Source organism: Myotis yumanensis, unplaced genomic scaffold (assembly GCF_028538775.1).
Source record: "Myotis yumanensis isolate MYYU_CA2020_CCGP unplaced genomic scaffold, mMyoYum1.0.hap1 SCAF_4, whole genome shotgun sequence".
Classification (NCBI taxonomy): Eukaryota; Metazoa; Chordata; class Mammalia; order Chiroptera; family Vespertilionidae; genus Myotis; species Myotis yumanensis.
In genome coordinates, this window is record NW_027223755.1 from 28,760,029 (window position 1) to 28,785,895 (window position 25,867).

At 52.6% G+C, this 25,867-nt stretch overlaps 1 protein-coding gene across 2 annotated transcripts in view; it reads left to right on the forward strand.

Moving 5' to 3' along the window:
- Window positions 1-2,946: 2,946 nt before the first annotated feature.
- SLC12A7 (solute carrier family 12 member 7) overlaps window positions 2,947-25,867 on the forward strand; it is an 81,360-nt gene continuing 58,439 nt past the window's right edge. For both annotated transcript variants that reach the window (XM_070411977.1, XM_070411979.1), the window contains exon 1: window positions 2,947-3,130. In XM_070411977.1, the coding sequence (XP_070268078.1) occupies window positions 3,001-3,130 (130 nt within the window). In that variant the 5' untranslated portion in view covers window positions 2,947-3,000. The remainder of the gene's footprint in view (window positions 3,131-25,867) is intronic.

Sequence of the window (25,867 nt, forward strand, 5' to 3'; positions counted from 1 at the left end):
TGCCTTTGGGTTTCTACAATGGCCACAGAGAGATGAGGTGGGAAGAGAGCCTGTTTCATCAAGGGTACGGCTGGACCAAGTAGGTTTGGGCATTTTGAAGGGAAAGCTGGACTTATACGCTGTCCTACGGCAGGCCCGAAACAGAGAAGGCTTGTGGAAAAGAGCTGAGCATGGGAATTGCCCTCGGCAGCTCCATTCCAGGTCTCCCAGGTCAGGTGTGTCCACAGCTGCCTCTGGGCCTTAAAGGTGGCTGCTGGCTTCTGATGGCTAATGATGGCCACTAGGGCCAGCGAGGAGAGGGCAGCAGAGCAGGAGCACTCATCCCAGGCCATTGACCAGCACAATGCTTCATGGGAAGACAATAGGACTGGTCCCATTCCAGTTCAGACCATCGCTCTATCAAGCATGGTATTTCATATTGCCTTGGAATTTCTAGAAAACTCCAAAACAAGATAAAAATGGGAAAAAGAAAACAGAAGAGATAAAAACAATGAAGAAAGACAAAGCTATCATTCTTTATATGTTAAATGATTCCTTTGCAAAATACCAAGTTGAACTTAAAAAGGCAATTGAATAATAGTATTTAGAATTATGTGAGCTGGCAGGTTACAAAAGAAATACACAAAAGCCAGTAATGGTTTGTTTTTGTTCTTAATATCAGCATAGTTGCAAGATCCATTACAGTAGTAACAAAAAATGTGAGTTAACTTAATAAAAAAGACATTCAGGACCTAATGAAGGATTCAACACCATAAGGATGTCAATTCTCAGCAAATTTACTTATAGACTAGAAGCCCGGTGCACGAATTCATGCACGGGTTGGGTCCCTCGACCTGGCTGGAGATCAGGGCCAATCAGGGCTGGCCAGCTGTGGGGAGGGACTGCAGGAGTTTGGCCGGCCGAGTGAGGTTGGCTGGGGGAGTGCACTGACCACCAGGGGGCACTTCCTGCATAGAGTGTCTGGCCCCTGGTGGTCAGTGCACATCATAGCGACTGGTTGACCGGTAGTTCAGTTGTTCAGTCTTCGGTTGCTTAGGCTTTTATATATATAGATTGGACACCATTTCAATCAAAACATAAATGTATTTGGGGGAAATTTCCCAAGTGATTCAGATGTTCATCTTGGGCAAATAAAATAAAATAAAATAAAATCATTGCTCAAGAACAGCCTAGAAAATATTAAAGAATGGCCCAGCCGGCATGGCTCAGTGGTTGAACATCAACCTATGAACCAAAAGGTCACGGTTCAATCTCTGGTCAGGCACATGCCCAGATTGCCAGCTCGACCCCCCAGTGTGGGGTGTGCAGGAGGAGCTGATCAATGATTCTCTCTCATCATTGATGTTTCTCTCTCTCCCTCTCCCTTCCTCTCTGAAATCAATAAAAATATATTTTAAAAAAGAAAATATTGAATAATGGGTAGCTGAGAGGCAGGGCTGCTGTGCCCATTTGTCATAGGCAGAGATCTGCAAAGTGGAAAGAGGGGCTCCCGAGCACCCAAAAGAGCCCAAAAGGTTGTGCAGGAAGGAGGTGGGTGTGGCCAGGTGTTCTATAGGTGTGAGAACTTGGACCCTGGTCCTCTCCTCTTCCAATGAACGGAGGTGGGGGACATAATGAGAGGGTGGGTGCAAGAAGGACTCCTCATCCTCCAGACCCCTGGATCTTTTCTCTTGTGTTTGTTGTGCCCTTAATACCTGACCTCTCATTCTTCTTTATTAACAGAGCAGCCCCCCTCCCCCCCCCCCCAAACATTAGTGTGGGCACATTTCCCAGGCTTCTTCACAGGCAGGTGTGGTCATATGACTAAGTTCTGGCTAATGGGTCAAGCAAAGATGCTGTATGCGACTTCTGGGTTGGGTCCTGGGAAGAGAGCTAATTGCCCTTCCCCTGTTTTCTCTCTCCACTACTGGAATTCAAATGTGACAGGTGGGCCAGGAGCAGCCATCATAAACCATAAGGTGAGTGAACTAAAGCCACACACAGCTGACCACTGCCCTCCTGTAAGTCATTGCTCAGATGTCATCTCCTCGTGGGGCCCTTCTGAACACCCCTTTCACAATTTCACCCCTCCCAGATCTCTTCTTGTTTGCTTCTTAATCAGAGCTCTGATCGCCGCCGCCACTCTAGAATGTATGCTTCAGGGATTTCTGCCTTCTTGTGTCAGCCACAGGGCCTGGGATAGCCAGGCACTAATAAATATTTGTTGAATGAGTAAATGTGCAAACCACGCTGCATACTGTAAAGTGCGAAGTGAATAAATGTGCAGTGGTGACAATAGCGTGGTAATATGAAGCCCTGGCGGTGCCTGTATTGTAGGAGCCCATGAACAGAGTGGCTGATTCTCACCCAGGTTTCCTTGTCCATTGGTTCTCACCCCTCCGGACCCCCAGTCTCACCTCACCCTCCCTGCTCTCCACTCTCCTGCGCATACCTCTCCCAGACTCCAGGGACTGACGCCCCCGCCCCCGCCCCCTCACACCTGGGTCATTAGTACCTGCTCTCAGTGGGCGTGGTCAGTGGTCCCAGGCCGGCGTCCAGGTGCTGGGGGTGATGGCCTTCCGGAACCAGACATCTCCGGCGTCCCATTGCCTGTCCCTCTCCTGGACCAGGCCCTGGCTCGCTGACCCTTGACGCCTGGGATGGGATGGGATGGGATGGGATGGGATGGGGTCTCCAAGATCTTGCAGAGCGACCCCCGAGGTTGTGTTGCTCGCAAGGGACAGGACTGGTTTCAAGTTAAGATTTTACCCGGTGCCCCCGCCCCCGGCGACGCTCCCGGCTCCTCCCCCGAAGCCTGAACCCGCAGAGTCCATCGACGGCCTCCTCCGGGCCGGCTGCGCCCCGCCCCCACCTCCGCCCTGCCCCTGCCCGCCCCGCCCCTGCCCGCCCGCCCCCACCTCTGCTCCGCCCCCCGCCCCGCTCCGCCCCCACCTGCCTTCCCCGGTACAGGCCCGGCTCTGGTTCCGCAGCCTTCCCGGCGCCCGGGGACCGGAGGCCACCATGTCCCAGCGTTTCGTGGTGACCCCCGCGGGGGGCGGAGTGGAGAATCCGGACCCCGCAGCTGCCCCGGAGTCGCCGCGGGTGGACGCGCTGCCCATTCTGCACTACGGACGTGAGCCGAGCCGCTACGGTAGGTGCGGCCCGACGGGGACTCCCCTGGGGGCGCGGGCGTCGGAGCGTCGCGGGAGGGGAGCCAGTGGCTTAGGTGGGTGAGCTGCCCGGGTGCTGCCCTTGGGGATGACCAAGTGCCGCCCCGGGGTCAGCGCCGGGTGAGCCGGTGCGGTGCGTCCACAGCGTTCTCCCGGGAGACTTGGACAGCAGCCGACCCCTGCCGGCGGTCTGCCCTGCCTCTGGGCCTGGAGGGAGATGCGAGGGCTTGTCCTTGGGAATTGGCGGTGACAGTTCCCGCCCTCTGACCTCGTGCTCCTGGAGCGCAGAGCGTTGTGTGTGGGATATGTGTGGGTGCGGCTTGCACCCAGCAAGGCAATGCTCTGCTGGGCTCCTGTCGGGTGATGCAGCCCAGGGTCAGTGAGCCTCCCTGCAGGGCTGTGCTTTTATAAGGAGTACAGCCCTCAGTCAGTCGCGTGGAGCGTGTCCTTTCCCCCAGTAACCTCACCCGCCTTTAATGACTTTAACATCTAACGTCTACTTTCCTGTACCTTCCCTTTTGAGAACTGACTTCAAGGGATTGAGAAGTGTTGGCAGCCACACTGGTGACCCCTGCCTTGTCCCTGTGTGAGGGGATGTGCAGACAGTGTCTCTCCTGGGCACTCACATAGGTGGGCACCCACAGCCCTGGGCATGGAGGGTGGGGATGTGGGAGGGCAGACAGAGCCTGGTTGCCTGGCAGCGAGAGCAGAAGCAGGGTCTGACTGAATCTGAAAGGCTGCTGGAGCCCTGCCCCTCCACTGCAGTCTCTCCATGTGGGTGAGGATTGGCTAATGGGTCCCCCATCCGATCCTGGGGCACACTGCCTTGGGCTCTCACTACAGGACCTTGGCCGTTCTAGGACTGATGTAGAGCCTCAGATTCTGCAGCTTCTCCCATGCCCAGTAGTCCGCGAAGGTCAGCTAGGGGGAGGCAGCTCTTTAGGTAGAAGGGCCACCTGTCCGTCCCACCCCCAGGGGAAACTCAGTGCATGTGAGTGTCCTGTGTGTGCACGGAATGAGAGAGAGTAGCTCTAAGTGTGAGGGCTGACAGAAGCTCAGGTTTTATTTTTTTAAATATGTTTGTATTGATTTCAGAAAAGAAGGGAGAGGGAGAGAGAGAGAAACATCAATGATGAGAGAAAATCATTGATCAGCTGCCTCCTACACACTCCCTACTGGGGACCGAGCCCACAACCCAGGCAGTGCCCTGACTGGGAATTGAACCGTGACCTCCTGGTTCATAGGTTGACCCTCAACCACTGAGCCATGCTGGCTGAGCTGGCACAGAGGTTTTATATGCGTGTCCAGCAGATCTTCCATTGCGTTACTTGGAAGTTCCATTAGCTTCATGGTGACATCTGAGTGGTGCCTCCCCACGTGAGCAGTGGGCTTTCTGCGATGCGGGTGTGGGTGCGGTATGCATGCACATATGCGTGTGGGTATATGTGTTGCAGACACCCGCTCGTCCAATTCTACTCTGAGTTCTAGGTCAGGTGTGGATAGGTGGACAAGACACTTGTCACCTTGGTAGTGGCTGGTTCTCAGGTACTACTCCCTTCCTGTCACCCTCCAACCCTGGGAGCCATTCCTTATGCTCCAGGCTGAGTGTGTGGCACCTGCTGTGCACCTGTGGTATCAACCCCAAAGCAGAGGGAACCCTCTCCATTGGGCCCTCAGGTGGAGGGTGCTCTCTAGTGGGGGGCTGAGGTGTCACTTGCTCCTGCTTACCCAATAACACGGTCCTTTTGTTTTCTGCTGTGAGCAGGTAAGTCCACAGGTCATTGATTAGAATGTAAGTCAGAGCAACTGATTATTTCTCAGGGATTGTGTGGGCCTCCAGCCTGTTCTGTGGGAAATGGCTTTGATGTAGGACTCAGTGGAAATTTCAGGGAGAGTGTAGGTAAGAAAATGAACCGTGTCCGAGAGCCGGCAGGTGAAGGCTTCCTGACTGTAGTCAGCAGCAGTGAGATGAGCTGTTGCTTCTGGGCAGTGGAGCTGGGTCCGTACTCCCTCCCCGGGGGACCCTCGGGGTGCTGGTCCAGGTTCTGCACTGACTCCGGCCTGGGCTTGCTCAGCCCCAGGCTCTCCTCACAGGAACTGGGGTCCCTGTGGCCTTGGTCTCGCCTCTGGGCTAGAAGATGGACTCCCAGTGGGCACCGCCCCAGCATGAGGCTGTTCTCTGAGCCAGTAGGGCTCAGCACCCCAGGCAGGGGCACAGCTCTGGGTCAGCTGACCCTCCAGGTCCTCCTCTTGCCGCATCCCCCCTTTGGGCCTCTCTGCTTCCCTGGCCCTTGGTACTTAGCGTGCTGGCCGGTGCCCCTGCAGAAAGGGTTCGGTGCCAGGAGACATGCTCAGGTCTCGACTTGTCTTTCTGTTCTCTGTCAGGCTGTTGAGATTTTCATCTTCATGCTGACACGGAAGAAGTGCATTTACCAGAGTCCTCGATGTGGCAACCAAGAGATAGGCTGTTGGGGCCAGGGGATCCCGTCTGACCCTAGAATTCCCCCACACCCACCTTCACCTCTTCTTGTGGCCTGCTGTCCAGGGGGCAGGCCTCCCTTAATCCCTCCCACCATCACCCAGGCAGGGAGGGGCCACCCCAGCCATCCCCCACCTCAGTCCTCAGGTGTGGAAACTGCTGAGCCTGCAGCCACTTTCTGCTTCACTGCTTGGCTGGCTAGTTTTTGCCCATAGACCTTGGGCTCTGTGGTGCGGGAGTTCTAGCCAGCAGTCAACCAAATGATTTTATGTTGTGCCCACTATATTGAGAAAAAAATCCCTATTGTTTGGTGCTCCATTTAAACAATGCAACCGGGCTTTATTGGCACTCCTTGGTCCAAGCCAGGAAGTGGAGCGTGGTGGACACTTAACCCAGAATTGTCCTTTCACTTCCAGTGTGTGTGTGTGTGTGTGTGTGTGTGTGTGTGGCGGGGAAGTGGGGGAAGGGGGGTGATGGAGGGGAACTTCCAATCCTTCGCAACACCAGCCTCTCGACTCACAGGCTCCCAATGCCTCCTCCGTGTCTGTCTGGTGCTTCCTTCAGTGTCCGCTCAGACCAGTTCCCCTCAAGTGCAGTGTGTGGAGAGAGCACACTGCCGTGGGGTCTCCCTTCTCTGGGTCAGGACACAAGTCCAGCTCTGAGTCCCAATCCCTGTGTCTCCGGCTCAGCCAGCATTTCCTGAGGGCTCCTGCTGGAGTCACAGCACATACTGGTCACAACAGTGTGCCTCTAGCATGTAAGGGGACATAGAGCCTTCCGTCTCACAGGTGTGACTCCCTGCCCCCCACCCTCCCCCACATGGCTGCAGGAGGGGAGACGTAGTGTGTAAGGGAAGGCCTGGCTGTGCTGCCATGGGGTGGAAATGTCACACGTGATCTACCAGGTTCCAGTGAGAGAGGCTGAACCATCGCTGTTCTCTTGTTCCCAGTACAGGAGTGCTGGTGGGAGCCCCAATGCAGTTCTTTTGGTGGGATGGTCAGAGGTGGTTGCAGATCCAGAATCAAGACATGAGATGGACATGTCCCCCTCAGCCTGAGGGCAGAAGAGGAGAGGGTCCCACCTGTGCAGAGGCCACCTAGCGGACAGTGACATTCAGGGAGGGTCAAAGCCAGCTCTAGGCCACGTGGAGCAACACATACCCCCCCCCCCCCCCAAGGGCCACACCTTGGAGAGCAGCTTGGCTCCCCAGAGGCTGGACTACCCTAGACCACCTCCTTGTTTCTGTAGCCTGGGGTGGGCTGCACCTGCACAGAAGGTTCTGGATGTGAGTAGGGCAGTGAAGCAGCTTGTCACCTCCCCAGGGGCTGTGTGGGAGGAGAGCATCCCCCTGGGCTGATAGGGACAACAGGAGGCCACTGGCATTGGAGGATCAGTTGGACAGCTGTCCATCTGGGCAGGGAGCAGTAGCCAAGGGACCTGGTCTGGTCAGGCACCACAGCTGCGGGGGTGGGGGAGGGAGGGAGGGAGGGTGTGGAGCAGGCACATAGACGGGGTGGAGTGAGGGGCTGGAGGACATGCTGGCTCCCCAGTCACCCTGTGTGACAGACCCTCAACCTGTCCATGGACCCCAGCACAGCCCACCCCTCCCCCCTCCCAGACGATGCATCTGTACTTCGTGCATTTATCATCGTGGTCATTAATGGTGTTGGTTGTAGGATTCTGCTTGAAGAAAGTTTTGGGGAAAAGCCCCATTTTTCTGGCTGAATGTGTTGTTTTTTGTCAGGACCCAGGCTGCTGTAGTTCCCTCTTGGCCGACTGACACCCAGGGCTGGCTGGCGGCTCTGGTGTCGACCCCACCCCCTCCCCGTGTGCTGGGCAGACTCTGTTTCCTTTCCCTTAAATATTTTATGGAGCACGGCGCATGCTAATCTGCTAGCTGTCTCCGGAGCAGTGCTTCTGTCCAGGACACCCAAGGGTTTGGTCACTCTAATCCTCAAGGATTCTTGCCTTGGTGATTTCTAACTTCGCTTTAAAAAGCACACGCTTAAAGTCACAGCCATTGTTTCTTTTTTTTCTTTTCTTACTTTTTAATGTCCAGTTTGGTTTCTTTTTTTAAAAAATATATTTTTATTGATTTCAGAGAGGAAGGGAGAGAGAGAGACATAGAAACATCAACGATAGGAGAGAACCATTGATTGGCCGCCTCCTGAACACCCCCTACTGGTGATCGAGCCTGCAACCCGGGCATGTGCCCTTGACCGGAATTGAACCTGGGACCTGTCAGTCCGCAGACCAACTCTCTATCCACTGAGCCAAACTGGCTAAGACCAGTTTGGTTTCTTTTTCCATGGGATGAGTGTCATGTGTTTTGAGGCACCAACCTTCTTTATATATACATCAAAATTTTCTTTAAATAAAGGCTTTACCATCCAACAAGAGAATCACAGCTTGGTCTCAAAGACTGTGAGTCAGGGTCTGCACAGTGGGGTTGACCCCTTTGGTCTCTGGGCAGAGCTACCTCCACACAGGGACTCCTGGGGTCCCCCAGTCCTCGCTGCCCATCCCTGCAGTGGTCATTGCACACGGGTAACAAACACAAGAACATCTGTGTTCGGGCGGCCACCCAAACATCCTTACCCCACTGGGAGGCTGCGAGGGCAGGTGCAGGACCCCAGGAACATCACCTGGAAGCCCTCCTGTGCCCTGTAGGCATCGCCTGCCTGGAACCCTGGCTGCCCTGCCCTCCCAGCCTCCACCCAGGCCTCTGTCCCGTGGGCTCAGGCTTGAGGTCTGTATCTGCATCCATGGCTGTTGGATACTATGTGAGTAGGGGGAGGGGCAGTCAGAAGGTAACTACAAGCACAGGGTTTAAAAAGTGCAAACATGCACCAAAGAGCACTATGAAAAGACAACCCACAAAATGGCTGAAAATATTTGCCAATCATATCTGATAAGAGATTAATATCCAGAACACACAAAGAGCTCTTGTAACAACTCAACAATAACAAATCAAACCAATGACAAAATGTGCAAAGATTTGAATGGACATTTTTTAAAAATAAATTTATTGGGGTGACATTGGTTAATAAGGTTAGGTAAGTTTCAAGTGAACAGTTCTGTAATACATCATCTGTATGTTCCGTTGTGTGTTCACCACCCAAAGTCTAGTCTCTTTTCGTCACCATATATTTGACCCCCTTTACCCCCTTCATCCTCCCCTACCCGATTTCCCCTCTGGTAACCTTCACACTGTTGTCTGTGACTGAGTCTGCTTGTTTGTTCATTTGTTGCTTTCTCTTTTATATCCCACATATGAGTGAAATCATTTGTTCTTTTCTATCTGACTTATTTCACTTAGCACGATACTCTCAAGATCCATCCATGTCGTCACAAATGGCAGTATTTCATCCTTTCTTAGGACTGAGATGTGTACATAAGTACCACATCTTCTTTATCCAATCATTGGTCTAAGGACACTTCGGTTGTTTCCGTCTTGGCCACTGTGAATAATACTGTAATGAACATGGGGGAACATATATCTTTATGAATAAATGTTTTCAAATTTTCTGGGTAGGTACCCGGAAGAGGGATTCCTGGGTCATATGGTAGCTCTCAAATAGACATTTCTCCAAAGAAGGTATACAGATGGACAATAAGCACATGGAAAGATGCTCAACATCATTGATCATTAGGGAAGTACAACCAAAACCACAATGAGATAGCACTTTATCCCCATTTGAATGGCTATCACAAAAAAAAAATAGAAAATAACAAATGTTGGCAAGGATGTGGAGAAATTGAGAAATTAGAACCCTTGTGCACTGCTGGTAGGGATGTAAAATGGTCCAGCTGCTGTGGAAAACAGTCAGGAGCTTCCTAAAAAATTAAACATAGAGTTGCCATATGAGTCAGCAATTCCGTTCCTAGGTGTTTACCCAAAGGAATTGAAAGCAGGGTCGTGAAGAGATATTTGTGCACCCATGTGTGTAGTGGCATTATTCACAATAGCCTAAAAAGTGGAAATAACCCAAGTCTATCCACAGAAGAATGGGTAAAGAAGATGTGGTCCATCCATACAATGGAATATTATTCAGACTGAAAAAGGAAGAGCATTCTAGCACATGCTGCCATGTGAGTGACGCTTGGGGATAATATGCCAAGTTAAATAAACGAGTCACAAAAGGATAAATACTGAATGAGTCCACTCATACGAGGTCCCCAGAGGAGACAGATTCACAGATAGTTAGAAGGGTGGGTGCCAGGAGCTGGGGGAGGGAGATGAGGAGCTAGTATTTAATGGGGACAGAGGTTTAATTTGGGAATATTTACAAATCCTGGAGATGATGGAGGTGATGGTTGCACAACAATGTGAATGTGCTTAATGCCACTTAACTGTACACTTAAAATGCTGAGCTTTATGTGATACATATTTTATCACAATACGAAATAAAATACAAAATAAAAAAGCAAACAGGAGTGAAGGGCCAAGAAGGAACTAAATCCCTCCCCTCCCTGCCTGTTCCTGCCAGGAACCCCTGGTCTCTGGTTTTCCAGGAGGAAGCCAGTTTGATTAAATCAATTCTCGCCATTCGTCATTCGGGGCTCTCTCAGGAGTGGGTCCTTTTAAATCTAAATTGCTCTCTGCAAGATGCAAGTTCAAACCTCTTACAGGAGATATTTTTGTCCAGGGACCTTCCTGTTTCAAAAAACCCTGTGTGACCCCTTCTGGGCTGGTCCTGAAGGGGAAGAGGAGGCGGCTGACGGGCTTCCTGCATGCAGATTCTGGGAAGGGGGCTGCAGACCTGGCACAGCCCCTCCTTACACTGCTTCCTCCAAGGACCTGCTCCTCCCTGGACAAAGATCGAGCAGCAGCCTCAGCCACCCAGCCAGGCATCGGGGAGAGCTGTGTTCCTTCAGGCCCCGAGTCTTCCTGCCCGCTCAGACCCCCCCACTCCCTGGACATGCGCAGGCTCTCTTTTTTAAAAAAAATATATTTTATTGATTTTTTACAGAGAGGAAGGGAGAGGGATAGAGAGTTAGAAACATCCATGAGTGAGAAACATCCATCAGCCGCCTCCTGCACACTCCCCACTGGGGATGTACCCGCAACCAAGGTACATGCCCTTGACCGGAATTGAACCTGGGACCCTTGAGTCCGCAGGCCGACACTCTATCCACTGAGCCAAACCGGCCAGGGCTGCGCAGGCTCTCTTAGTGCCCAGAGTCAGGCTCAGCAGGCGGCACAGGCCACAGGTCCTGGCTGCCGGGCCTGCAGCTCCTGCATTCCCCTGGCCTCCACTGTCCTTTCCCAGAGACCCCGGAGTGGGGGCAAGCTCTCCTGTCAGAAGGAGGGGCTGGGCTGGGCTGGCCGCTCCAGGGCAGCCTCACCAGCCTTCTGGGTCTCTCCTTGTCCTGTCTGCTGGTGTTTGCCCTTTTCTTAGCATCAGTGGCACGTCCCCAGAAACAAGAAGGTGGGTTCTGTCTGCTCTTCCTCCCTCAGGAGGCAGCAAATGTTGGCTTTTTGCCTGGGGCTGCTCAGATTTGGCCTTGGGGGCGGGGGAGGAATGAGGTCCAAGCTTGGTGCCCCAGGAAGGACCTGTGGACTGCATGCAAGGCAAAGCTAGTCATAATGGTCCCCTTGATGGACATGCCATATCCTAGCCATGGGAAGGGAGTATGTGTGTGTGTGCACATGTTTGGGCGTGCGTGCATGCAAGGTTTCTCCTGCCTTAGTAGAGGTGCCGTGCGACCTGGTCCTCATTTTGGACAGTTTGCAAAGCAGTGTCACATCATTACCTCATTCATGTCTGTGTCAGCCCAGTGAGCCGGGGAGAAGGTATGCTGCCTGGTGGAGACTGTGCCTCCACGATGTCATCAAGAGCTGAGCAGACCTGGCCCCCAGCCCTCGCTAGGCGTGGGGGAGCCAGAGCCCCTCCTGTAGCAGGCTTGGTCCCGATGCAACCCCCACTGGGGGCCAGATGGGCTGGTGGGCCTTCCAGCCCTCTGCAAAGTTCCCTCAGAGCCATGCCGAGTGGTGATGCTCACGGCAGACACCTGGGAAAATGTGGGGAGTGCAGTCGTTCGAGTCCCAGAGAATCAGTCCCAACAGGATGTGTGTGGACATATAGAGATTTACTGGTTCCTGAGATTGTGGCTTGGTGAGTCCAAAATCTGCAGGGCAGCCAGAGGGCTAGAGACCTGGGGGAGAGTGCAGCTTAGTCCACAGCCATCTGCTGGCAGGATTCCTTCCACTCTGTGAGGTCAGCCTTCAGCTGATTGCATGAGGCCCACCCACATTAGGGAGGGCAATCTGCTTTCTTGGATTCCACCAATTTAAATGTTAATCTCATCCAAAAAACACCTTCACAGAAAGACCCAGAAAAATGCTTGACCCAATATCTGGTCGGACTTCCAACCTCCAGCACTGAGACAATAAATTTCTGTTGTTTAAGCCTTCTGTCTGTGGTGCCTGTTATGCCAGAGCTGATTGAGATAAACTGTTACAGCCTGTGGGCACCCCCATCACCCTTAGGTGGGCCTGTCTCAGCTCAGCTTCCTTGGTGGCCGTGCCCCACAGCTCTGCTCTGTCCTGAGCCCCCATTGGCTCCCTGTGAACAGCCTCCCCACAGTTACCCCCCATGAGGTCACCCTAAGCTGTCACACCAGAGCCCTGTGCCATCTCCAACCAGGTGGTTGTTGACTGCCTCACCTGGACTGAGGCTCCCTCCGTGGCAGCCACCTCCATTGGGATCCATGCTCCCCTCCCTCTGGCCACCTGAGCCCTCCCCCGGGGCCGGGGCTCCTCATTGCCTCTCGTTGCCTGGAGACCCTAGTGCTCCTGTCCCTCTGGACTACATGGCACAGAATGGGTGGCACCGAGATCCTGAGCAACGAGAAGGTGGACCACACAGGTGCCATCACTGAGCACCCATCCCTGAGAGAAGCAGGCCTGCCGGTGCAAGGGGACAGGTGTGCAGAGTGGACCATGGTTGCTCAAGGGGACAAGCCAGGCAACTCTGCCCTTTGTAGGAAGGATGGTTGAGTGGACACCTGAGATATTGGGGTTCCCCAGGCCCCATTTCTCCAGTGTCACCCCTCCCCCACAGGGACTACCTCTCTCAGAGCAAGCCAAATCTCACTGTGTAGGCCAGGTCCCACTGTCCTGAGTCTTGGCCAGGCTATACCTTCTTGGCTGGGGGGCCTGGGCCTCATGAGAAGGTGAACCCCACAGTGCTGCCTCTCACCACTGGCCACCTGCTCCTATGCTACCTCAGCACCTGCTCTGGCCTGTGCAGGCCCATGTTGTCTAGGAACGACTATCACCAGCCCAGCACCCCTTGCAGGCATCCCTGCCAGGCTCTGCAGAGGCCAGGGCGACCTTCCCCCTTTCTCTTCCCCTCGGGCTTCTCGGGTGTGAGTGGGGACCAGCCAGCCAGGCCCATGAGGGTGAAGGTGGAACCCAGCTTATGGGACCATAGGGGGCTCCCAGAGTGGCCCTGCTGCTGTCCTGAGGTCCCTCAAGGTGGCTGAGGGGCCACCCCTGGCAGCCCTTCTAAAGTCATGACCAGATCCACAGCCAGGATCCCCCGGGGACAGGGCACAACTGATCCCCACCTGCTTGTCCATCTGTGAAGCAGTCCCCCTGTGAACGGAAAGTTGCAGCGGTGCTGTGGGGAGTGACTCCCTGGGACCCCTCCCTGGGGCTCACGTATTTCCAAGTTTGGACCCGAATCTTCTAGATTTGAAGTGTGTAGTGGGCTAAGTGGCAGCCCTCCAAAGTTATGCCCACGCCCCAACCTGTGGCTCCTGTGAATGGGACCTTATTTGAAAAAAGGCTTGTTACAAATGTGATAAAGTCATGGACCTGGAGATGGGGAGATCGTCCTGGATGATTGGTGGCCCTGAATCCAGGGTTAAATGCCCTTGTAAGAGACACAGGGGGAACAGACTCAGAGGGAGAGGCCATCTGAAGATGAGGCAGAGCCTGGAGTGCCGCACCACAGGCCCAGGATGCCTGGAGCCCCGGAAGCTGGAGAGGCGGGCAGGACCCTCCCCTGAAGCCTCCAAAGGGAACCTTGATCTCATACTTCTGGCCCAGAGCTGTGAGAGCACGCATTTCTGTGTTAGGCCACCATTTGTGGCTCAGGGAACAGCAGCTATAGGAGCTGATACAGGTTCTATGAGTGGTGCCTGCAAGGCTGAGTAGGTTTGCCTGAGCGGTGTTTCTGGAGTGCTGGGGGACCGGGGATTGAAGCAAGTGCAGAAGAACAGACATAACTACAGCTCTAGCCTCCCCCGCCCCCCTCCCCGCACCCGCCCCCCCCCATGGAGCAGCATGGTGGCTGCCATCCAGGGGCTCTCCCATGTGCTGCAGCTCTGGGCTCCCGGGTGGACCCCATAGGGCAGCACCACTGTCTGCGACGACAGGGACAGAGGGAGAGCCTGGGGAAGCAGCCTCCAGCCCAGACTCAGCCCATCCTGGGGCACACAGTCTGCAGCCAGGCGCCCAGGGCCTCCTGGGGCAGTCCCAGGAGGAGACTGGACCCAGCAGAGAGGTGACTCCTGTGTCCTGGAGTCTGTGGGTGGTGGAAAGAGTGGGACTGAGAACTGATCGAAGGAACCAAGGATGCTGGAACCTGAGCCAGAAATCAGCGCCCAGAGCTGACCTGGCTCCAAAGTGCAGCCCTACCAGTGACTGAGTCACCCAAAGGCTGCCCCTCAGGAAGCATGGGGTGGGGGGCAGTGCCACCTTCCACCCTCCAGGGCCTAAGAAGCAACCCCAAAGGAGAGTCACCACCTGCTCCCCTCAGCCAGAGACCCCTCCCACGCAGACCATTCTGGGGTTCCATGCACAGACCAAGGCCTGACATCCACACGAATTGCCACAGGAGCACAAGGTCTGGGGTGCTGTGTGCGTGTGTGTATGTGTGTGTTCATGTGTGCGTGTGTGTGTGTGTGTGTGTGTCAGTGATTATCACAAAGGCCAAGGTGTCTCCTGGAGTCCAGAATGGGAGGCTCCACGGACCCTGAGCCCCACCTGCACTTTGTTCCCTGCGCCCTTTGAACTTTGCTCACGTTTGGTAACAGGCTTTCTTGGAAGCCAGGTTGTGACTTTAAAACCCAGCAGGGGGTGAGTGACTGTCCTGACGGTGAGGTCAGGGCTTGGAGCCACAGTGGTAGAGGGAGGACGCAGACATGTGCATGCGGAGCGGGGCCAGCGCCTGCTCCATGGGATGGAGTACCAGTGGCTGTGGCTGTTTTCCTGGGAGGGCAGTGTTTCTCCTCCTGTGCTCATACTGAAGACAAAGGACTCGCTTTGTTTGGCTCCTTGGTGTTATTCTTTCAGCAGAATGTTGGTGCTCCTGGTCGCTGGGCACGTTACCTTCGCATCGGGCCAGTGGGGTGGTTGTAGGTGAAGCTCACACTGGATGACACTCTGAACACAAAGCCTTTGTACCGATGACAGTGGAAATGAGAAACTGTCCTGGCAGAATCCATTCCGTCATCTCAGAAACGTGTGGGTCACCTACATGTGCCAACACAGTTCAGTTCTCATTGTGAGGTGCCACCTCCCCATCAGTCCTGACTGTGGGTTCCGGGGACGTGCTGGAGTGAGTGGGAGGGATCTTGAAAGCAAAGGCTGCTTCCAGGAAGAGAGCTGCTTGCATGTCCATGCCAAGGACAGCAGTGCAAAGGCCCCAGGGTGCTGATTTCCGGACAGGGCTGTGGATGTGAACAAAGACCTGCCAGTGTGAATGGGCAGAGCTGGCTGTGGCCAGGATCGGCCTGAGACTCCTGGGCAGGTAAATGAGTGGGAGAGTTCACAGCAGAGAAAAGGGAGTGAAAGCGCCCAATGGGGGCCATGAGCCTGGGAGCCAGGAGGCAGGAATAGAAGGGGGCATCTGTGTGAGTGGGTAGAGAGCATTGCTTTCTGTGGCTGGTCCTGAGTGGAAGTGGGCAGTCACTGACCAAGTTCTGAGCATCTGGACCCATCACCCCTGAGGTTGTGGTTGGGCTCTTGGGCTGCTGGCTGCGGGGGTTGTGGGGCAGGGTTCTGTGTTATCTGTGGTCTGCCCGCTGACTGCTGTTTACCCCGTGTCTCAGGGTGCAGATGATGGGGATACCTAGGGAGTGGCTCCAGGTCATTCAGTTTTGTTTGTTTTTAGGTTTACGGGGGGGGGGGGGGGTGGGGGGGGTGGGCAGGGGGGACCCATGGCCCCACCGATTATGGGGGTGGACAGTCCTTTCAGTACAGGCAGAGTGAGCTCAGGGGAATGGGAACCCCAGGGGAAACCCCAAGTGGCCAGTGAAAAGTTGTGGCTTGTCTTTGTGGGGGGCACGGTGTGACACTGTGGGGTGCTGTGGAGCTCTGTGGGGGACCCTGTGGGCACTGTGGGGGGCATGGTGTGGCAAGGCTGGGTACTGTGGAGCTCTGCGGGGGGCACAGCGGGGTGCTGTGTGAGGAACTGTGAGTCACTGTGGGAAGCATCAGGGTCATGGGATTCCCCCCACCACTGGAGGGCGGGGCTCAGGGCTCTGGCCTCCAGGTGACCATTGGGAGAGGAACAGGATGACCAGTAGGGGGCAGGGGAGGACCGTGACTTGGGACCTCTGAGTGGGTTTGCAAGTCAAACGTGTGTCTGGTGCCCAAGTTCTGCTTCCAGCCTGTTCTCCTGGGAGGGCACCTGGGTTTTTTTTTTTTTGTTTTTTTTTTTAATATATATTTTATTGATTTCAGAGAGGAAGAGAGAGAGAGAGATAGAAACATCAATGATGAGAGAGAATCACCGATCGGCTGCCTCTTGCATGCCCCCCACTGGGGATCGAGCCTGCAACCCGGCCATGTGCCCTTGACTGGAATCGAACCCGGGACCCCTCAGTCCACAGGCCGACGCTCTATCCACTGAGCCAAACCAGCTAGGGCCACCTGGGTCTTTTTGAGCTCTGCCTCCCCTCTGCCTGTTGGGCTTCATCCCCTCCTTTCCTTCCTCCTTCACCCAGTGGCCCTCCTCCACTTTCCTCTCAGTTTTCCTGGAAGGCTGGGCAGTGGTCACTCCTTGCACCCAGATGTGTCGGAGGGAAAGATGGAGGCTTCTCTCCTTTCCCCCACCAGGCCAACTAAGGGGAACGCCCAGCAGGAGGCGGGCAGGTTTGCACCCTTGGCCCCCCACCCTCCCTGTCTGCTCCTGGGCGATAGAACCTTTCTCTCCCTCACTTCAGGCCCCAGGAGGGCAGATGCCATCCTCCCACTCCCCTACCCACGTGTAGAGAGTTCTCTCGCACGTGGGGCTCAGGGCCTGCCCCCATGAGGTGGCCCTCAAAGGCCGTTCAGATGAGGTGTGCCCTGCCCAGGACACTCTGCATGAGGGCACTGCTTTGTAGCCATCCTCACTGAGGGGACCACCTAGCGCCTGGCCAAAGCAAATGCTATGGCTTCTGGAAGACTCTAGAGCAGTGGTTCTCAACCTTGGCTGCACATTAGAATCACCTAGGAATCTTTTTAAAATCCTGATTTCTGCCCTGACCAGTTTATCTCAGTGGCTAGAGCGTCGGCCTGTGAACTGAAGAGTCCCAGGTTTGATTCCGGTCAAGGTCATGTACCAGTAGGAGGAGTGCAGGAGGCAGCTGATGGATGTTTCTTTTTCATGGATGTTTCTAACTCTCTATCCCTCTCCCTTCCTCTCTGTAAGAAATCAATAAAATATATATTTTTTTAAATCCTGATTTCTGGGCCTCATCCTCCAGAAATTCTGTTTCTTTGTTATGGGGTGGGGCCACAACATTAGTAACAAAGAAACAGAATTTCCAGAGGAGGCCCAGAAACCAGGATTTTAAAAAGATTCCCAGGTGATTCTAATGTGCAGCCAAGGTTGAGAACCACTGCTCTAGAGGGTTCTGGAGCTGCCAAATTTGGCCACCTTGATGGGGGAGGCCCAGCAGACCATCACCACGGCAGCTAAACCTCTTGTAACCAAAAAGCACAATGTTAGGTTATTTTCAGCAATTTTTCTGAACCACACCCAGAAATACAATCATAGAGGTAACATCAGAGGTTTCTTGGTTTTTGTTTTGTTTGTTTGTTTTTTTAACTCACACTGGAGGGTGTGCCTTCATTGATTTGAGAGAGAGAAAGAGAGAGAGAGAGAGAGAAAACCCATCAATGTGAGAGTGAAACATCAATTGATTGCCTCCTGCATGTGCCCGACCAGGGATCAAACCTGCAACGTGGGTATGTGACTTGACCAGGAATCGAACCCATGACCTTTTGCTATATGGGATGATGCTCCAACCATCTGAGTCACACTGGCCAGGGCCTTGGGTTTTTTAACTTCCTTTTTCAGGGGAAAATGGAGACATGCTCCTGAGGCTGCCCTGGCATGGATGTCCCTCCCTTGTGGTCTGACCCCAGGCCCTCAGGCTCAGGGCCCAGGATCGGATTTTCTCGCTCTGACGACAGTGAGGCGCTTTCCTTTTGAATCGCCAGGTTTGGGCAGAGGAATAATGCTGGGCCTTGGAAGCAGCTCGGGTATCTGTGAATGTAACCCCATCTGAAATCTTTTCTTTTCTTCCTGTTTAATCATGTCAGTTATACCCACAGTCGAGGCTGTAATTTTCCTCTCCAGACCATGTCGACTGTTGGTGACTCCTGGGTGTTCTCATGTTCATTCATGGGGTGGCTGTGGAGCCTCTAGCCTGGCTGCTCCCGAAGGCTGGTGGCATGCTGTCCAGGCACCTGGAGGCCACCCCGCCCTGCCCCTCCCCACCCCTGGGGATCCTGAGGGCACTGTGCCTTCTCTTGGTCTGGGCCTCAGCACACAACCCAGAAGAGTACAGGGCAGGGGGTGAGTAACCTGGATCTGCTCCTCACGCCAGGGGAAGGCCTGGACGTTCCTCTGGCCTCCTGCACCAGGGCTCTCAGGCTGACCCCCCATGGCCCCCAGGGACACTCCTGGTGACCCTCTTCCCAGTCTGTGCCTGGGAGGGTATCACCCCCTCTGGCTCTCCCAGCTGGGGAACAAGAGTCACAGTTGAAACTAGCAGCCCCCTCACCTTGCTTGGAACTGCTCAGGCCTTTTAAATTTATTGTGGTAAAATATACAAAACCTAAAATTTACCATCTTACGCATTTTTAAGCGGACAGTTCGGAGGCATTGAGTACACTCACAGCGTTGTGCAGCCATTACCGCTGTGCATCTCTAGAATTTTCATCTTCCCCAGCTGGAACTCCACTCCCATGAAACACTGGCTTCCCATTCCCCTTGCCATCTCCAGGCCCCGGAGCCTCCGGAGAGCCTTGGTCATGGGGAGCAGGATGAACAGACTTTCGTGGATGCTTTCCTTGTCTGTACCGAAGTGTTTAGCCGTGGGCTGGAGCCCTGGTGGCCTGTGTGCACTCTCCCTGCAGACCTCACAGACCTCGCCGACCTCCGGCCTGTTCCTCCTGCCCCTCTCCAGCCCTTGACTGCCCTTGTTGACTAACAGCATAAATGAATCAGGAGCTTAGCTAAAAATAAATGATAAAGATTTATTCAAGGGCCTTAGGAGTTGTGTATTGGAAGCACAACTAGGCAATAACCAGAGTACTCTGAAGAAGAAAGAAAAGCTGAGGTTCTTACAGTGAAAAGGACACTCTTGAGAAGAACCGGCCCTGCATTCTTAGTCTCCGGGTGGGTCTGAGACGGGAATCCTCTAGAATCTAGAGTCTAGATGACCGGTGGTCTGGACGATGGATGTCAGGTGGTCTGGCACATAAACATTCTTTCTGTAGTCCCTCGGTGGGTAATCAGAGGGTTATTTGGAGGTTTGATGTATACTAGTATTCCGGCATTGACTCGGGACTGGGAAGTTTAAGTTCCCAGCTAGGCTGGTTAAAATAAGAACTGTTTCCTCACACCTCAACCTATGTGCTTTTAGTAACGTACCAGCTCGACTACAGTGACTTCATTTTATTTTCTTACTCTGTCCTCACCCCTGACCCTCTGGAAACATCTGTTACATTTAGCAGCCATCATCCTGCTTGCTTATATGTGGCATTTCCATGGTTCCTTCACACCTCACATGCCTTCCCCCAGTGCCTCTCTCCCCAGAGATGGGTGCCGCTCCCCAGGATGCAGGAACATTCCAGATCTCATTGGTGATCAATGGCCAATATTCACCCTTTGGTCCCATACAGTGGCCTCATATCTCCCTGAGTCAGGGCCCCCCGTGTCTCTGTCTGGGTGACATTTTTCTGTGCATCTTAGAGTCCTCCGACCCTGGGCCTGAGCAGTGGGGTTCAGCCTCCTGTCCCTCAGGAAAGCATGGGGTCCCCAGTGTGGGCACCAACCTTGCCTGTCAGCTGGTGTAGGGTGTGGCCCCAGAGCCTGGCTGCAGCTGTATTTGCCCAGGTGGGGGTGCTTACTTTCCAAACAGCTCCAGACCTGCCTGGTGCCCCCCCCCCGCCCCCCCCCCCCCCCCCCCGCCTGCCCCCGGGTACGCTCAGCAGTGTCCCAGCTGGGCGCAGGTCAAAAGGCAAGCTTTCAGAGGCAAAAGGCAAGCTTTCTCTGCAGCAGTGAGGGCCCCAGCTGCACACACACATCTTCCCTGTGCCCCGTTCTCCTGGAATGGGCAGAGTGGCCAGCAGGAGTGGCCTGGCCCCTTGGGGAGGTGCCCTTGATGCTTAGGACACAGGGCCATACCCCAGGAAGGACAGAGCCTTGGGTGAGAACTTGACCAGAGTCAGCAGGGGTTTGGGCAGGTGGGGAAGGGCTAGGTGAGGCCATCAGACCTGGGATCTTAAGGGGGTCCCTCTGCTTGCAGAGGGCAGCAGGGTGTGAGTAGGCAATTCAGAGAACGAATAAACCTGGAAAGAGCAGTGGGGTCAAGGTGAGGGGTGGAGCCCAGCGTGACTTAAGTGCCAGCCTTCGGGGGTTGATGGAGGGAGGTGGTCTGGCCTGTGTGGGAGCGGGTCCAGATTGGTGTCTGCATGAGCAGGGTGCCTCAGGGCCACTGACCAGGCTTGTGACTGACCCTGGCTGCCCAGGCCACTGAAGGAGCACAGTGTGCCATGTGAGCACACACCCACAAGCCAACCCGCACTCACAGCATGCATAGGGCACAAACAAAAGGATACACACAGACAGGCTCACACTCATACACCAACACAGACTAACAACTCACATAGACACACTCATGCGCACCCCCACACACACACACACACTCCACTGCAGCCCTCAGGGATTGATGGGAGCCAGGGGACAAGTGGCCTTGATTTCACTGGACTCTGAGTTAATGCTGACTTCCTGCCCAGTTGCGACCAGAAGACATGGGCAACTCTTCAACCACACGTGGCTCCCAACCTCACCACTGGGAGCTGAAGTTGCTGCTCTCCAACAGCTCTCTCCACTCTGGCCTTTCCTGATGGACATGTCCATTTTATATAAACGGGCACCAACATGTGACATAAATAGCCAGATGGGCACAAATTCTACATTTACTGCTTGCATGTAACCAGCCTGTTAAACAGAAACCTTCATGGCTGGGAGCTTTTCTGGAAAAAAAAAAAAAAAAAGGTTTATTGAGCCACATGCTACCCAGAAAAAAGAACAGGCCTTGGGCATCAGCCTGAACCACCAGCGAAGGGCTGGATGGAGAAGGCAAACAGGTCGCTGTCCTTTTATTACAATACGTTTGGGGAAGCACAATGTAAGTTGTTTTGAAAGAATGTACACTAGCTGCATAGGGGGAGGGAGCAGGTAAAGCGGGGCTAGGCTGGGGCAGGTGAATCATCGTAGTAAAGCGGTGTTTGCTGATTCTGCACGGGTATGGGCCGCAGCCCGGAAAGTTCCCGCGTAAGCAGGAGGCGGTGGTGTCTGGCGGTCATCTAACTCTCCAGATAAGAGCTGAAATAGCCATCTGGAAGTCGATTCGATGTTTCAACAGAGTCAGGAATGTGAGCACTTTCCTTGGCTTCTGTTTTGGCTCTAAATGACCAACTCCCTATCACTTCTTCCCACCTCAGGCCGCTGTAATTTAATTTAGGACATTTCAGAATTTTCCTCTTGTCACCTGCCAGGTAAAAAATAGAACGTTACAGCCACCCCAATCAGCAGCATCTTAGACATTTTTATGGCATGTAGGATATCTCATTGTGGCTGTTATCTTTCAGTTCCTTGGTGAAAAAGGCTGATTTGATGAAATGAGTTAGGCAGTATTCCTTCCTTTTTTTTTTTTTTTTTTTATCTTAACTCTCTGGAAGAGTTTAGCATAATTGGTGTTATCTTTTCCTTACATGTTTGGAAAAATTTACCAGTAAAGCCATCTGGGCCTGAGTGTGTGTGGGAAGGTTTCAAATTATGGCTTTAATTTCTACATGAGATATAGTGCTATTCAGAGCTTCTCTCTCTTCTTGTGTAAGTTTTGGTAGAAGAATGTAAGTTGTTTTGAAAGAATTTACACTCGCTGCATAAGGGGGAGGGAGCAGGTAAAGCGGGAAACAGGAAGTGCCTGTTCTCAGAGAATTTGTCTATTTCATCTACAATTTCAAAATTATTATCACAAAGTTATTCTTCCTATCTGTATCAATTTCTTAGGGCTGCTGTAACAAAGCTGCACAGACCGGTAACTTAAAACAACAGGGATGTATTTTATCGGGGTTCTGAGGCCAGAAGGTGTTTCAGGGCCACACTCCCTTCAAAGGCTCCGAGGACTATTCCTGCCTCTTCTGGCTTTTGGGGGCTCCAGGCATCCCTTGGCTTGTGGCCACATCACTCCAACCTCTGCTTCTGTTGTCACATGACCTCCTCCCCTCCATCTCTCCTCTGGTGTCTTCATATCTTCCCTTTTAAAGGCACAAAGCATATTGGATCAGGTTCCCCTCACTCCCCTACTCCAGTGTGATCTCATCTTATGTCAGTCACATTTTCAATGACCCTATTTCCAAATAAGGCCACACTCACAGCTACTGGAGACCAGGACTTCAGCCTTATCTTTGGGGGGGGGGGGGGGGGCACAGTTTAACCCACCACACTACCTTTATAATCCTCACCCAAGGATTTTTTTCCCATTGATTTTTAGAGAGAGTGGAAGGGAGGGAGGGAAGGCGAGAGAGAGAGAGAGAGAGAGAGAGAGAGAGAAACATCAATGTGAGAAAGACACTTTGATTGATGCCTCCGACATGCACCCGAGCCGGGACCTGGGAACAACCCTGCAACCCAGGTACGTGCTCTTGACTGAGAATCGAACCCAGGACCCTTCAGTGTGCAGACCATGGAGCCACACTGACCAGGGCTATCTTGGTAATTTTTGCAGGGTCTCCTGTCATGACAACTTTCTCCTTTGCCCAGTTTTAGCTGCATTTTACAAGTGTCCATAGGTTGTATTTTCATTATCGGTTAGTTCAAAATATTACCGGCTTTCAATTGTGGTTTCTTCTTTAGCTCATTGGTTTCTTGGAATGTGTTGGGGATTATTCAAGTATCTCTCTGTGGCTAATTTTCCTTTCTGTGCTTTATCCCTTTGTGGTCAGAGATCCTACTGCTATTCCATTCTTTGAAAGTGATTAAGATTTGCTTGACGGTACAGACACCATCTGTTTTGCTAAATGTTTTGCGTGCATTTGGAGAGAACATGAGTGGTGCAATTGTTGGGTGCATGTCTGAGTACCTGTCGATTATATCCATCTTGTTACACGTATGGTTCAAGTTTTCTTTATCTTTGCTGATTTCCCCCCCCCCCCCCCCCCGTTCTATCAGTTACTGGGAGAAGCATCTCAACATGTCTAACTACTGGAATGGAAGTGCCTGTTTCTTCTAGTCCTGTTAGGCTCTGCTGCTCGGGGGGTGCCATTAGCACAGGAGTTGGCTGAGCTAACCTGCCAGAGTGGCCATCCAATTGTGAGCATGGAACTCAGTTCTTGCCATCTTTGGTATTAAACATGTCTTTTATTATTTTGTTTTCTCCCTCTATTAGTTGGTTAGTTACACAGGCTCCTATTCTTGTCATGTTGCCCTGGCTGGATGGATCTGTATGAATAAGCACAGTTATCACGCCCCGCACAGCACAAGAATCCACGACCTCGCCCCCCTGCTGGGCCACTGTTACTGCATGTTTCGTTTTACACATGTGTGTGACGTCTGTACATTGAAAACCCACAAGTATCACCACTGCTGTCCTGTCCAGCCAGTGCTCTTGCCCCGTTACCTGCATACTTTTCCTCGTGGTTATCCTACATTTCTGTGCTTCTATTAGGGGCCATTTCCCTTCAGTTTGGAAAGAGTTCTCTCAGGTTTTGTCTGCCTGAAAATGTTTTTATTCTGCCTTCTTTTTTCATGGGGTGGGAATCCAGGCTGGCTCCTGTTCCTGGTGCGCCTTGAAGAGCTCTTCCCCTGTCTTTTCCGTGACCGCCTCCCACAGGCACTTGTCCTGACCCCCAGCCCAAGTTGCAAATCTTTCTGTTTGGGGATTTTAATGTGCATCCCTCTTCTCCTCACAAGCAGAGTGTAGCAATCAGAGAGTCTCAGTCGACCCTGTTTTTGTTTCCTTTTCTCTGTGCTTGTGGGCGCCTTTGTATTACTTGGTTTGGGCCTGTGACTTTGGGAAAGATTTGGCTGTTTAGTGGGTTTTGAGCTGTGGATGAATCAAAGGGATTCTATGGGAAGTAACCTCACAGGGCGATCTGGCCATAAAGTCATAACTGGGCAGGTCATGATGAGTAGTCACACCCCAGGCATATAACTTTTTAGTAAAAGGTTTAACACACACACACACACACGTGTGTGCACGCATGCTCGTGTGTGTATGAAGGTTTATTTAGAAAATCTCAGAGGTAGAAGAAGTGAACCATAGAAGAAATGGACTCAGGAGTTACAGAGGCAAAAGAAGAGCCCTTTGGAGCATAGGGAAGAAGGGAAAGGGAGAGGGGGAGGGGGAGAGGGGGAGGGGGAGAGGGGGAGGGGGAGGGGGGAGGGGGAGGGGGAGAGGGGGAGGGGGGGAGGGGGAGGGGGAGAGGGGGAGGGGAAGGGGGAGGGAGAAAGGTGAGCCTTGAGAGACAAAAGAGGGAAGAAAATGCTCCAAACAAGGGAGAGTTTATCTTAGCCTTAAGCAATCCCTGTCCATTGTTTCTATGCATCTAGGTTAATAAACCTTTGAAATAGTCACCCTCGAAAGAGCACATAATGTTAACTGTCCTGTAATTCATCCGCTCTTGCTTTCTCCCTCCTCCGTGTAGTCTTCCTTATGTTCAAATTTGTAAAAGAAGCTGCAGTCAGGAGCATTGGAGATCTTGCTCTCTGGCATGTGTTGTCAGTTTGGCTCAAATATACTCTTTCTCTCTCTTTTTTTGTATTTGACATTTTTATTTTAGGCTACAAAAACAAGCAAACAAACAAACAACAAAAAACTTGAAATGAACTTGTCAAATGATGAAAATGCATCCTTTCCAGGGAAGCAGAAGGTAGACCAGTGCAGGTTATCCTCAAGGCCATACATCCTGCCTCACTGCTGCTTACACTCTGCTGGGTTTTGATCCTTCTTTGAGTCATAGTCTGGATCATTTTCCTCATCTTCTTCTTTCCCTTCCTCATCTGCTTCTTCACCTTCATCATCATCATCATCATCTTCAACCGCTTCTCCAGTAAAGTATTATGAAACTTCCCTACAGGCCTTTCTTATGTCGACAGAATTGTGAGGCCTGTACAAGTTTGGTAGATGTCTGCGGCAATCAAAGCTTATTTTAAAAATGTGTTTTATTATTACCCTGAGAAAATAGAAATCAATGACTTGCAGTATTTACAAAAAGTAATTCTCTGTAGAGAGCAGGAAATCTTAATAGTCCATTCGTCTGTCTGCTCCAGGGGTCCTCCAACTACGGCCCAGGGGCCACATGCAAATACAAATATTGTATTTGTTCCCGTTTTGTTTTTTTACTTCAAAATAAGATATGTGCAGTGTGCATAGGAATTTGTTCATCGTTTTTTTTAAAACTATAGTCCGGCCCTCCAACGGTCTGAGGGACAGTGAACTGGCCCCCTGTTTAAAAAGTTTGAGGACCCCTGGTCTGCTCTCACGTGAATCAAGCCAAATATTTAAGGTTTGAATGAGGTCCCTAAACCAAGAAATAGTTGTCTAACTCAGAAACTGTTCATCAAACTTTCCCTTAAACAGAAGAAAGTCAAGAAAAAGAGGTGGCTTTTAGTTCAGTTGTCCAAGCAGAATCTCAAGTTTAAAACTTGAGCTGATGGCTCATCCAGTTAGGGAAATGTTAGGCACAATGGACTCCAGCTGAGTCTGTGACCCTGTG